Genomic DNA, 13,319 nt, shown 5'->3' on the forward strand with positions numbered 1-13,319 from the left:
AACAGGATTGGGTAAATGGGGTATCAGTGAAAACACATGAGTATAGGACCTACTTTAAATCAGTAAACCTTTATTGTGGCTTTAAATTCAGGAGATTTCCATGTATTCTAATTGAACTTTGATTGCTATGATACTCACTTGAAAGTGGCTTGCAAGTATTTCTGAGCACTTCCCCTGCTGTTGATCAGGGCTGTGTGTCCTGTATGTTCTAGCCACATCTATCTGAACCATCAATGTAGAGAGCAAGGGGTACTACAGGATCTGCCTAACAAGTTGTATAAGTGAAATATATACAAAGTGTGGATATTTTTCTAACAGAACCACTTGAGTAATTTTATTGGACTCCCTCACCCTCTGAATGTGACAAATGTATTCTTAGCTAAATAACTACTATAGAAATATTTTTTTCTCAGATTACTGGCCTTGTCCCATAGCAGTTTTAAGGCCATGAAATGCATATACCAATGAAATACATATACCAGTTTTAAGGCAATGGAATACATGCAATGGAATACATGTATCAACAAACCTATTGATGTATAAAACTGTGGATTAGCATTGTTGGGACTAAGAAGCTAAGTTAGGAAAAACCAAAAAGCAGTTAAAGTTTACAGGCAGTCCCTGGGTTAAGAATGACTTCTATTCCTAAGTCTGCCTTTAACTCGAATGTGTATGTAAGTCAGAATTCGTACTTACAAACGGGCTGCCTATTACTAAAAATGGCGGATGGCTTTCTCCTTCCTCCAGCCTATGAACCGCTGAAGCCATGCAATGTTTTCATGAACCGCTGAAAACAGGCTGGATATTAAAAACATGCAGCTTCAGCGGTTCATGTAAACATTGCATGGCTTCAGCAGTTCATCAGCTCGAGGAAGGAGAACGCCATCCGCCATTTTTAGTAATAGGCAGTCTGTAACTATGAGTTGTCTGTAAGTCAGACGTTCTTAACCCAGGGACTGCTTGTATTTAGGTTAGAATTAACGTAAACAGCATGAGGATTTATTAGAGCTTCAATATAATACAGTAGTTGTCAATGCATTATGCAGTTCACTTTAGAGTGTTCAGAAACTTAGCAAAAAAATTGTTTTTCCTCAACTCTACTTTTATGTTAGCCAAAGAAGAAGATAGCACAACGTTCTTCACCTTATTATAATATTGGAATTGTGGGGTTTGTCTTCTTCCATTTTTCCTTGTCAAAGATCAAAATCACATTTATCCCTTCATCCCCATTTTTGCAATTTGAGCCTTGGAATGAGGTCTTTGCTTTATCTCCATTATACTGAGAAGGCTCTGCTTTTTTTCACATTACAAGGAGAGTAGTGGTATTTTTAAGACTGACAATCCAGGGCATAGTAAAATCTATCCCTTCAGTCCCAGTACAGTCTTAAAGATTGTAGTTTTTGTTTTTGTTTTTTACTGGCAGGAAAGTGATGCATTAGCTCAACCTTACCTTTTATTTTTGACTTCCCCAGATAATTATTCAACAGAATAAGGACATCAAGATATGCTGCTCTAGTCACCAGACAAGGATTTTGCCTAGAAACAAAGACAATAGCAAAATTTAAATGAACACTTTAACACTTTATTTTTCCTCTACTTGCTTCATTCCCCCCCACCCCCACCCCCTGGTCTGCCCCCAGTAGCTTGATGCATAAGCAAGTATATGTGAGATAGGCACATATTTGGTTTTATCTCTATTACAAAATTAAGAAATTTATATCTAAGTACCTATGAATGTTGATTGGTGGGGCCCAGGAGGAGAGCCTTCTGTGCCGTTGCCCCTACCCTATGAAACATTCTCCCCCCAGAGATGAGGCAGGCCCCCACTCTCCCAGCCTTCCAGAAAGGGGTGAAGACCTGGCTCTGCCAACTCGCATGGGGTGTGAGGAGGGGTAACCAACCCTGGGGGTGGATGGCACCCTGAAGATGCTCCTGTAGGTTAATAACTTTCATTTACCATCAATTGGAATAGATTATTTATTTATCTACATTGTTTTACTGTATTTTAATTAGTATTTATTCTTGTTTTATTGTAAACCACCCAGAGTCGCTCCTTGAGTGAGATGGGCGGTGACTAAATTTGACAAATAAATAAATAAATAAATAAATCCTCTGCTTAAAGCATAGTGCCCCAACAACCCTCCTGCAACATTCCTTCATTGTTCTTATTTATCATAATTATGCAAGGGTCAGGCAATGGAGAGAAGTACCAGATATATATGTATGTTAGGACTAGATCACAGTTGCATTCAGAAGATCAAATTTTGGTATTAAATAACCCTTCCATTCTTGTGGAACTATGTGAATAATTTGGAGGCATCAAGCATTTGGTTCAATATGGCTATTTCATGGGACTTCCCATCTGCACTTGACCAAAAGAGACTTCTGCTGCAACTGCCACTGCTGAGACTGTCTCCAAATTTGCACCGCTGTATCATTTTGCACTTTTCATCACATGAGCAGAAAAACAAAGCCCTGGTTAATTGTATCTTTCTATTACATCTGAACCATTAAACCACAGTCATTGGTTTGTTTGGAAGCATCCAGTTTTAATCCATATGTTACAAAATTCAGCATTGACAAACTACAATTAAGGGAAAAAATCATTGTACCAACATTTATGTGGACTTTTCCTATCTAATCTGCCACAAAGGGTTGATTTAGATTGCAGCAGAATAGAAATGCAATCAGTCAGTCAGTCTGGGTGGTTTAAAGAAAGATCTTTTGTGTAAATTAATGTGATTTTTATTACATATAGTTACACTGGTGATGCATATTTCAACCCATAATCAGGGCATACATTTTCAATTTCTAATTGTAAACCTGCGTGCCCAACTTTTAATTTCAAGATTTTGAAATATAAAGCAATCAACGATATGCCAGTTCACAAATTAGCAATAATTCTGAATGAAAACAATATGAAAGAAACACCATTATAGGCAAATGCAAGCAAATGACAACTTCAAACACATACATTAGTGAAGTTGCAACAAAAGAAACAATGATAAAACTAAGGAAAACACATTAATTTATGAATTCTTCCCAAGTTATGATCTTCACTGTAGCACACAGCTTAGCATGGGAGTGCTCAAGGATTTTGAAATTTGAATAGCTCACCCTATTGGTAATTTCAAAGGGCCTTCAAGACCTGGTTCTTTGCCCAGGCCTTTGGAAAGGACGACTGATGCCCCTTTCTTCCTTTCTGTTCCCTTCCAGGTTTGTTTTCTTTGCCATTGTTGTTCTTTTGTCTTGTGCTGTTTTTGTGTTTTCTGTATTGTTCTTTGCTTTTTAATGTTTTAATAATTGTAAATCCCCCAGAGTCGCTGGGAGTTGGGCAGCATGTAATTTTAATAAATTAATATTATTAATATTATTACTATTATTATGTTAATATTTGCTATTTTATTACTTAATGGTTTTATAATAAATTTTATTAGGCAAACCACCCTAGTTGGGCTTTTATCTTAATAGATGGCCTGGAAATATTTTAATTAAACAAATAAACATAGAGTTGACTAAAAATCACCAGTAGCACATACATTTCCATAGAGGTACAGTTAAGAGTACAAAATCTGCAATTTTAGGCGTTTATTCTAAAATGTCTTTTTTCAATAGAGAGATTATGCTGGGGTATATCAAGAATAAATATTCTAAGACTTCAGCATTTCATTTTCCCTTAGAAAAACTGCTCTGACGAAGGTCCATAACAAAATTCTTCCACCAAAACATTATAAGTCAACATCAGGGCAAGATTCATGATTTTGTTATTCAATTTAACTCTGCAAGAAATCAGTGGACTTAAGTAGCAAAACTCCAATAAAAGTTGCTTAATATAGGGTCCTAAGAGGACAAGAAGAGACACAAAACAATATAACAATTAATGAAATTATTAATAGTCACCCTCTTCCTAATTGGGTTTCTGGAATTTAAAAAATTAGCTTGAATACTAATTTTATAGCAAGATTGCTTTCATGTTGTTTTGTAGTATCAGGTACTGTGAAAACACCTCCTGTGCTGATCATATTATGATCTTAGACATAATAGAAACATGTATAAACTCTTACAACGAACGGTAACTTTTGTGTTTTATCTATGTTCCTTTTACAGTTTGCAAATTAATGCTAAACCTGCAAAGGTGATGCTTGATACAGAAAATACATTCCAAAGAGGAATATGTCTCCCATCTGAACTTGGCCTTGTAAAGAGATGATAGCCTTCAATTCAAGAGAGGCAAGGGTATCACCTATAAATGCATTTTTGGTAGCAGTATCTATTCAGTAGGCTGCCAGGCCCAATTCAATGTCCCGGCCAATACCTTTTATAGCACAGCTCCAGGCTATTACTTACTTCATGGGTTTATAGTGAAACACAATCCCCCCCCAAACAAGGAAAGAGATAGTAATAAACAATATAATGCAAGTAAATGAAGCAATACAATAAAAAGGAGACTAGAGAAAATGTTCTAGTACAGTTGAGATTATCCTTTTGATGTCTAAAGCCCAAAACCTTCTAAAGACAATGAGAATTGAACAGAACTTGGCAACTTTTCTGGAAACCTTCAATGAAAAGTCTGAATAGGAAATGAACAATTAAAATTTCTGGCCATCCAGTGCACTCGGTAAGTAGATACATAAGGGCTGCACATTACTTATCATAAAGAGTGCAGTGGAGTAAAACGTGGGCAACTGACTCAACAGTAGACTCTGAGCAAACACAAAATCACTCCAAATAGAGTATACAGGATTGTTAAGTCTTCTCTCTGTCAACATAGAGGGTAAGGATTAGGAATACTTTTCCACTGAAGATACGGATGGTCCTCACCCTGCAGGTATTTCATAAACGAGCTAAAGCAATTCAGCCTTAGAATAGATAAGGTTAGTTTTAAGGCAACTGTATTTTTTTCAATGGCTTTTAATATTACTTTCACTGTTTATACCAAGCATTTACTTTTTTGTCTTTTGCACTTTCCTTTGATGTACCCTGCCCAGATTTAATTAGGACTGGGGTAGGTTATAAATATCATAAAATAAATAAATATAAAGATTCTGTGAAATTCTCTTCCAAATGATATCACCAAAGCAACATCCTTGAATCTTGCTTTGAATTAATTTAGACATTGACTGTGTATCTTTCTTGCCAATTTGCACACATTTCATAGTGTTAACTGTAGCACTGATGACATTTTCAGACTGATGAAAACCTAATTGGCCTATATCATTTTTATAACCAAACTACCTCAATCTGATTGTCCCATATTTATGTGTATTTTAATACAATTTTGAATTTCTTGCTTTTAATGAAATATGACATGATTAGTTTACAAATAAATTTTAATTATTTGTGGAAAATTGTAAGTAATATATATTTTTGTAATAGTTTTTGAAAAACTGTAGCTATCAGCTGCTGTTCATTTTTTATTATATTAAGGGTATAAGGAAATGTTGATTTAGTTCTTGGAAATATATGGATAGTCTGACTAATGTTTATGTACTGGTTTTAGATTTATGAAGCAAATTTTCTCCTGGAAGGATTTAGGCTTCAAATACCTTGGGATTAAAGACATATATATTTTGTCTACACAGCTGGTATTACTGCTAGTTTTTTCTTCAGAGAAAGTGGTCACTGTTATTGATAAAAATAGACACATTTTTTTAAAAAAAGAGTTCTTTCCAGAGAAAAATATATTTGGACTAAAAATGGGTGCCAGATTTGAAAAAGATTGAAATGTACTGCTCTAATTCACTGTGTTGAGCTAAAAACCACAGATTTATATTCTAAGTGGTTGTTTTCTTATTAAAACAAAACAAAAGTCCAGTCCCAACCTCAGTATAACTGGCGATGGTCAATTCATCCTTGCAGGAGGGGGTGTTCCCGAAACCTTTCAAGGAGGCTTTGGTCCACCCCCTCTTCAAGAAACCATCGCTAGATCCCACCCTTCTGGACTATTTTCATCCAGTCTCCCACCTTCCCTTTCTAGGAAAAGTGGTGGAAAAGGTGGTCACGCAGCAGCTTCAGAGGATCCTGGAGGAAATGGATTATCTGGACCCCTATCAGTCAGGGTTCAGGCCCGGTTATGGGACAGAAACAGCACTGGTCGCACTTTTGGATGATCTCTGGTGAGAGCGGGATGGGGGTAGTGCATCCATCCTTGCTCTTCTTGATCTCTCAGCGGCTTTCGATACCATCAACCATGGTATCCTTTTGGGTCGGCTGCAGGAGTTGGGGCTGGGTGGCACAGTGTTGTGCTGGTTCAGCTCCTTTCTCCAAGGCCAAACCCAATCAGTGTTGACAGGGAGTGAGAGGTCCAACCCATGGCCCCTACTCTGTGGGGTGCCTCAGGGTTCAGTGCTTTCGCCGCTCCTATTTAACATGAAACCATTGGGTGAGATCATCTGGCACCATGGGATGAGGTATCATCAGTATGCTGATGGTACCCAATTATACATCTCCATCCCAGGTGACCTAAGTGATGCTGTGACTACCCTCTCACGGTACCTGGAGGCTGTAGGGGCCTGGATGGGGGACAACAGGCTTCAACTGAACCCTGATAAGGCGGAGTGGCTGTGGGTATGGGAAACCTCAAGATCTAGGAGTTTATCATCTTTGGTTCTTGATGGGGTCGCACTACCCCAGACAGACCTGGTGTGTAATCTGGGGGTCCTCCTGGACTCACGACTCCTGTTCGACGAGCAGGTGGCAGTCGTGGCTAAGAGGGCCTTTGCGTAACTTCATGTTGTGCGGCAATTATGTCCCTTCCTTGATCAGGAGGCCCTCCGCACGGTCACTCATGCCCTGGTCACCTCCTGGTTGGATTACTATAACATGCTCTATATGGGGCTACCCTTGAAGAGTATCTGGAAGCTACAGCTGGTGCAGAATGTGGCAGCCCAGACAGTTCTGAATGTCCCTAGGAGGGCACATATATCTCACCGCTGTGAGAGTGCACTGCTATAACTCTTGCCTAACCATTACACTTGTGTTATTCAAAATCTTAGGAGAAAATTACTGTGTGTTACTCCATCTTTATTTTTTCCTTAAACTCTTATGTTTTCTGAAGGCCCTTTTTATTATAGCTATGGTCATGCTGAATCTACTTGAGCACTACAGGGAATCTAGAAGTCCTTTTTTAATTCTTCATTCAGAAGCTTGTTTTTATTTTTGATTATGAAAACATAACCAATGGCTTGATATAACAATAAAAAAGGAAAAATTTACAGTTAGCAAAATGTGTAATATCTGAGACTGAAAACCCAAGAAATGGTTTACTGATTTTAAAATATTTTTATTTTTCATTTTCAATAAAAATTTCAGCCCTATAATCCACAGTGAACCAGCAATACATTCAGTGTGAAAGGCATCCACTTCCAACCTTCCAACTGCTGGAATAATCAAGTGAGCTCTCTGTGAGTCTGCACCTATCCTGGAGCCCAGCTGAGACTTTGCCGTATCAGATTTGGGGAGAGGGGGGAGCATCCCTGGTTCAACTTACTCTATTAGATATATTTATCTCAACCCTCAGGAGGCAATTTGACTCTGCCTGGCTTATAGTTGCTTTTCATTCCTGGCTATATCATAATCTGACCCAGATAAGACCTTGGCTGAATTCACCCTGAGGAACTAAGATTTAATCTTTCCAAAGATTAAATGAGAAAGCAAAAGTTATTAATTTCCATTAGGGTACAATTCCTAGATAGTTTTAGAACATCTTACTTGCTCTTCACAGGGAATTTTTACTTTGGCCCAAATTGGCACATTACCGATTATGATGACAGACAGATATACTTCTCTCCCATATGATAACTGTATTAGTGCATTTTCAGACAGCAGTTGAGTCAGCAACTCACGTAGTCCTAAATTGTCCATTAAATCACTCATGGCATTTGATACATCCATTTATCAGAAATCTTAGCTGTCTCACCAAGAGATTACAGTCTTCCTTGTACAAGATCCAGCGTAGGCAACACTAAAAAGGTTGCCAAGTTCTTAGAAATTATGTGGTACCCTCTTTTTATTACTAATTGTTTCAGGCCTGGCTTACTGTGTACTTTTAGGCTTCATATTTGCTTTTATTTTTATTGATTTGGGACTATAAATAAATATATTCCTGTTTTTGACTTACCTCTTTGCCAACCATAGCTTGCCACATACACTAGTGATAATGTTGCTCAAACCTTGATGAAAGTCTGAATTAGCTCTCTGTTTAGATTCCAGATAAGACTGCAGCAAGTGAAAGACCTGTGTTTAAAAGAAAAGAAAAAGAAGTTGCAGACTGCCATTATAATATTTTCCAAACATCTACTTCCTTGGGTTTGGGTTTTGCTAAAAAATAACTCTTTAGTTAAAAGAACTTAGCCACTTGGAGAACAGTCTTCCAAAACATCTACAGAAACAAGGTGACACTGGTTAAATCTAAGGATACCTTCTTCATCACTGTATTGTGTTCTACAGTCAGGTCCAGAAATATTGGGACATCGACACAATTCTAACATCTTTGGCTCTATACACCACCACAATGAATTTGGAATGAAACAAACACAATGTGCTTTAACTGCAGACTGTCAGCTTTAATTTGAGGGTATGTACATCCAACTCAGGTGAACGGTGTAGGAATTACAACAGTTTGCATATGTGCCTCCCACGTGTTAAGAGACCAAAAGTAATGGAACAGAATAATAATCATACATCAAACTTTCCCTTTTTAATACTTGGTTGCAAATCCGTTGCAGTCAATCACAGCCTGAAGCCTGGAACGCATAGACATCACCAGACGCTGGGTTTCATCCCTGGTGATGCTCTGCCAGGCCTCTACTGCAACTGTCTTCAGTTCCTGCTTGTTCTTGGGGCATTTTCCCTTCAGTTTTGTCTTCAGCAAGTGAAATGCATGCTCAATGGGATTCAGGTCAGGTGATTGACTTGGCCATTGCATAACATTCCACTTCTGTCCCTTCAAAAACTCTTTGGTTGCTTTTGCAGTATGCTTTGGGTCATTGTCCATCTGTACTGTGAGGCACCGTCCAATGAGTTCTGCAGCATTTGGCTGAATGTGAGCAGATAATATTGCCCGAAACACTGCAGAATTCATCCTGCTGCTTTTGTCAGCAGTCACATCATCAATAAATACAAGAGAACCAGTTCCATTGGCAGCCATACATGCCCACGCCATGACACTACCACCACCATGCTTCACTGATGAGGTGGTATGCTTAGGACCATGAGCAGTTCCTTTCCTTCTCCATACTCTTCTCTTCCCATCACTCTGGTACAAGTTGATCTTGGTCTCATCTGTCCATAGGATGTTGTTCCAGAACTGTGAAGGCTTTTTTAGATGTCGTTTGGCAAACTCTAATCTGGCCTTCCTGTTTTTGAGGCTCACCAATGGTTTACATCTTGTGGTGAACCCTCTGTATTCACTCTGGTGAAGTCTTCTTTTGATTGTTGACTTTGACACACATACACCTACCTCCTGGAGAGTGTTCTTGATCTGGCCAACTGTTGTGAAGGGTGTTTTCTTCACCAGGGAAAGGATTCTTCGGTCATCCACCACAGTTGTTTTCCGTTGTCTCCCGGGTCTTTTGGTGTTGCTGAGCTCACCGGTGCGTTCCTTCTTTTTGAGAATGTTCCAAACAGTTGTTTTGGCCACGCCTAATGTTCTTGCTATCTCTCTGATGGGTTTGTTTTGTTTCTTCAGCCTAATGATGGCTTGCTTCACTGATAGTGACAGCTCTTTGGATCTCATCTTGAGAGTTGACAGCAACAGATTCCAAATGCAAATAGCACACTTGAAATGAACTCTGGGCCTTTTATCTGCACATTGTAATTGGGGTACTGAGGGAATATCACATGCCTGGCCATGGAACAGCTGAGAAGCCAATTGTCCCATTACTTTTGGTACCTTAACAAGTGGGAGGCACATATGCAAACTCTTGTAATTCCTACACCGTTCACCTGAGTTGGATGTACATACCCTCAAATTAAAGCTGACAGTCTGCAGTTAAGGCACATTGTGTTTGTTTCATTCCAAATCCATTGTGGTGGTGTACAGAGCCAAAGATGTTAGAATTGTGTCGATGTCCCAATATTTCTGGACCTGACTGTATATAGTGTTGTATCATATACTAATCTATCTGTCACTAAATGAACTATTTTTCATCACCATTTCTAGTTGATCTTAGGAACAATTTTTATTAAATGATTTGGTATATGCATAGTACTATTTCTAATTACTATGCCTTTTTTCCAGTGAAAATTATAGGAGTCCCATACAGACATAACTGATCTCTTCTATGACCATCACTTGAAATTCATGCTTGGCATGCATGTGCATACCTAAATAAAAATATAGCTGCATTCAATTAAGGATATGGGGCATCCCTTTTTTGTTTGTTTGCTTTGACCACTGTCTCTATGTACGTGGTAAATCTACCTCCCCTTAAATGTGCGTGAAGGAATATAGCATCTGAGTATGAAACAAACAAACAAACAAAGAGGGAGGGAGGGAGGGAGTCAGTCAGTCAGTCAGTCAGTCAGGTCCACAAAGTCCAAACCCCAATTTAGAAGAATTCTCGTGAAACCAGGCCTGGTTCAGATAAATGCTCCTTTATTGGTTGGTACATGCAGCTTGAAGCAAAGCATTGCTAAAACTAAAGCCTGTGTAAATTTCCCTCTACTTATCCGCCCCCTTGCTAGATTGGCGCCAAACTCCTTTCTCACAGAATGGTGGCCTTGTGCATTCCTCCCATTGATAACATAGTTCTTCCCAGCCTTCAGACTACCACCGGTTTTGTCTGCATTCAGGTCTTGCTGTAAATTCCCATATCAGTGTGAGCGCCTATCCATCTCATAGCAATAACCCAAGCACAACTATAAACTACCATCCCGCCCCCCAGGTACAAATGGCAGAAACAAATCAAGCAAACACTCATTGACTGCTATAGCTTTTTAAAATTGACATTTGATTGATACAGGTTCTGACAGAGGGAGGGAGGGAGGGAGGGGCAGGCAGGCAGGCAGGCAGGCGGGCTTTTCTCTATTAAAAGTCAGCAACTTTAATAATTTTCAAAACAACTGTGTACGGTAAGCATGGTCTAAGAGCTGAATTTATCTGCTCCCATCTACAGGTGTTTAAAGAAAACTTAAGCATATATTTGATTTTGGCAATTCCAAGTTACAGTAACATACTCTGGTTAGAGAGAAAATTGCAGAAATCACATCCAAGGTAAAGGTTTAAAAATATTTTCAAGTCTTTATTGTTAAATTTCTGTCTCCTCTCTGGATGCACCATTTCAAAATTATTTATTTACTTTTATTATTTATTTATTTGATTTATGTGGCCACCCATCTCAAGTACACGACTCTGTGAGCCTCAAAATTCATTTCAAAGTTATTAAGTGTAAGAGTTCACATAAAATGAAAAACCTCATGAACCTTCTTTATAATGCAACCATTTTCAAAAGAGCAATGTTTCCTAGACACCAGGTTTTGGTTTTTTTTTTAAAGTTTAGATGAAATGACAACTTGTTGGATGTGTAATAGGATCCATATTTGCTCAGTATACTTTGAAAAAGAACAAACATGTTTTTCTGAATCATGGTAAGCTTTGATTTGAATTTTAAACTAACAGTGTTGTCTTTCTGTTACACCATCCAGGCTGCATCATCATCTTCTGAAAATACAGAAAAGGCCATTTTAAAATTTGGATTTGTAGTTTCCCTTAAAAAGTTGGATACCCCAAATGGCTAAGTACAAGGAAAAGTTACCATAAATGAATAGAGTAGGGATTCTCAACCTTGGCAACTTTAAGACATGTGTACTTCAACGCCCAGAATTCCATGGCCAGCATAAAAGCAGAGCAAACAACTGGGACAGAATGAAGAGCCAGCAAGTAGACCGGCTCTTTGTAATTCCTCTCCAGATAAGGAGAGGAACTGAGATTGCCCACAAGTGCTCCAGACAGTTGTTTCTCACAAGGAGACTGCAACACATCAGCCTTCAGCAGGTTTAGAGCTCTGGGAGATGAGGGAAAAGCCATCTCACTCAAACCGCAGTCAGCACTTTTAAAAGGACACTGGGTTTGCACATTTCTTTTTCTAATCACTTTTGGAAATTGCTTGTTAACTGTTTTTCAGCTATTAGGAACCTTTGGATTGACAAGTCTGAAAACATCAGGTGAGTTTCCTCCAACCCTTAGCAAAGGAAGTTTTAAATACAAGTTTAAGGACTTAATTTTTTTTTAATAAACAGTAAAAGGGTGATTAGAACTTTGATTTTGGAAAGTTACAAATGGACTCAGGGTCCAGATGGATTTGAAATAAGATTTTGGAATTAATTAGAAGAAGACTTGCTGTGGAAAAATGCTTTTGTTTTGAATTCTCTTTAAAAAAAAAGTGATAGGATGAGACTTTGAAGGTTGTACACTAGAGGGAACCAGAAGGAACTAAAGATTACAATTATAGGAGAAGAACACCTAAATTTGACTTACTAATACAGAATGAAGCAAAATATTTTAATACTGGACACACTGAAGGATGTTTTTGAACAATGGACCCAGAAGTTAATTTCAAGAGTGTCTGCCTCTATTATAGATAAGACTGTGTTTAAAAGATGTTATGAAAGAGGAACAGGTTTTACCTGACAAGACTGAGACTGATCTGAAAGTGGATTTAAAAATGACAGGCTACAAGAATGATATGGAAAAAACATGCTCTACTGGCCATACAAAAGAAACCGCCTGATGTCTTAATAATTAAAAGGGATATACACATAACAAACCAAGAGAGTGACCTGGGTAATTTTCCTACACTGGATTTACAAAAGAGGCTTGTTAAAACTTCAAAGATTGTTATGAGAAGGGACAAAGAAAAAATAAAAAGAAATCAAGTTCTAGGACATTATTTGAGGGGACTAAAGATCAAGATTGTTAGAAGTAAAAGGAATATAAAGTTAGTTTATCTGATCAAAGTTAAAATAGATATGTTGTCATCTCTGGTAACCTTTAATGGACTTTCGCTGATCAGGACTGAAACAATGAGACTTTAAGGATTTGTTTATAGATAAGAGATGGGATATGGAAAGAAGAGATCATTTGTTGTATTTTAAGAGAAGGTGATAAGTTACTAAAATTGTTTATATTTGAGATGAGGGGGAAATCATTCCTTTATATATTTTTCTTTTTCTTTACTATATTCTTGTTTTTCTTTCTTTTCTATTTTTCTTTCTTTCTTTTTCCTTACTTTCTGATTTTCTTTTTCTTTTTTTAGTTTGTATTAGTTTTTATCTTTGAAATTGCCATTTTTAATAAAATTACTATTAAAAACAAACAA

At 37.9% G+C, this 13,319-nt stretch overlaps 1 protein-coding gene across 8 annotated transcripts in view; it reads right to left on the minus strand.

The window, feature by feature from the left end:
- The window catches only part of THADA (THADA armadillo repeat containing), a 158,326-nt gene that overhangs the window by 41,625 nt on the left and 103,382 nt on the right, over positions 1-13,319 (minus strand). For all 8 annotated transcript variants that reach the window (XR_015797371.1, XM_088147564.1, XM_088147556.1 and 5 more), the window contains 2 exons: positions 8,120-8,235; positions 1,451-1,536 (listed from right to left, as the gene is read on the minus strand). Coding sequence is in view for 7 of the 8 variants with exons in the window: in XM_088147564.1 (XP_088003690.1) it covers positions 1,451-1,536; positions 8,120-8,235 (202 nt within the window). In the remaining variant the exon portion in view is untranslated. The remainder of the gene's footprint in view (positions 1-1,450; positions 1,537-8,119; positions 8,236-13,319) is intronic.

Source organism: Python bivittatus, unplaced genomic scaffold (assembly GCF_059951505.1).
Source record: "Python bivittatus isolate LINGU-HERP-01145 unplaced genomic scaffold, Pbiv_v1 ctg000020_np1212, whole genome shotgun sequence".
NCBI classification, from domain to species: Eukaryota; Metazoa; Chordata; class Lepidosauria; order Squamata; family Pythonidae; genus Python; species Python bivittatus.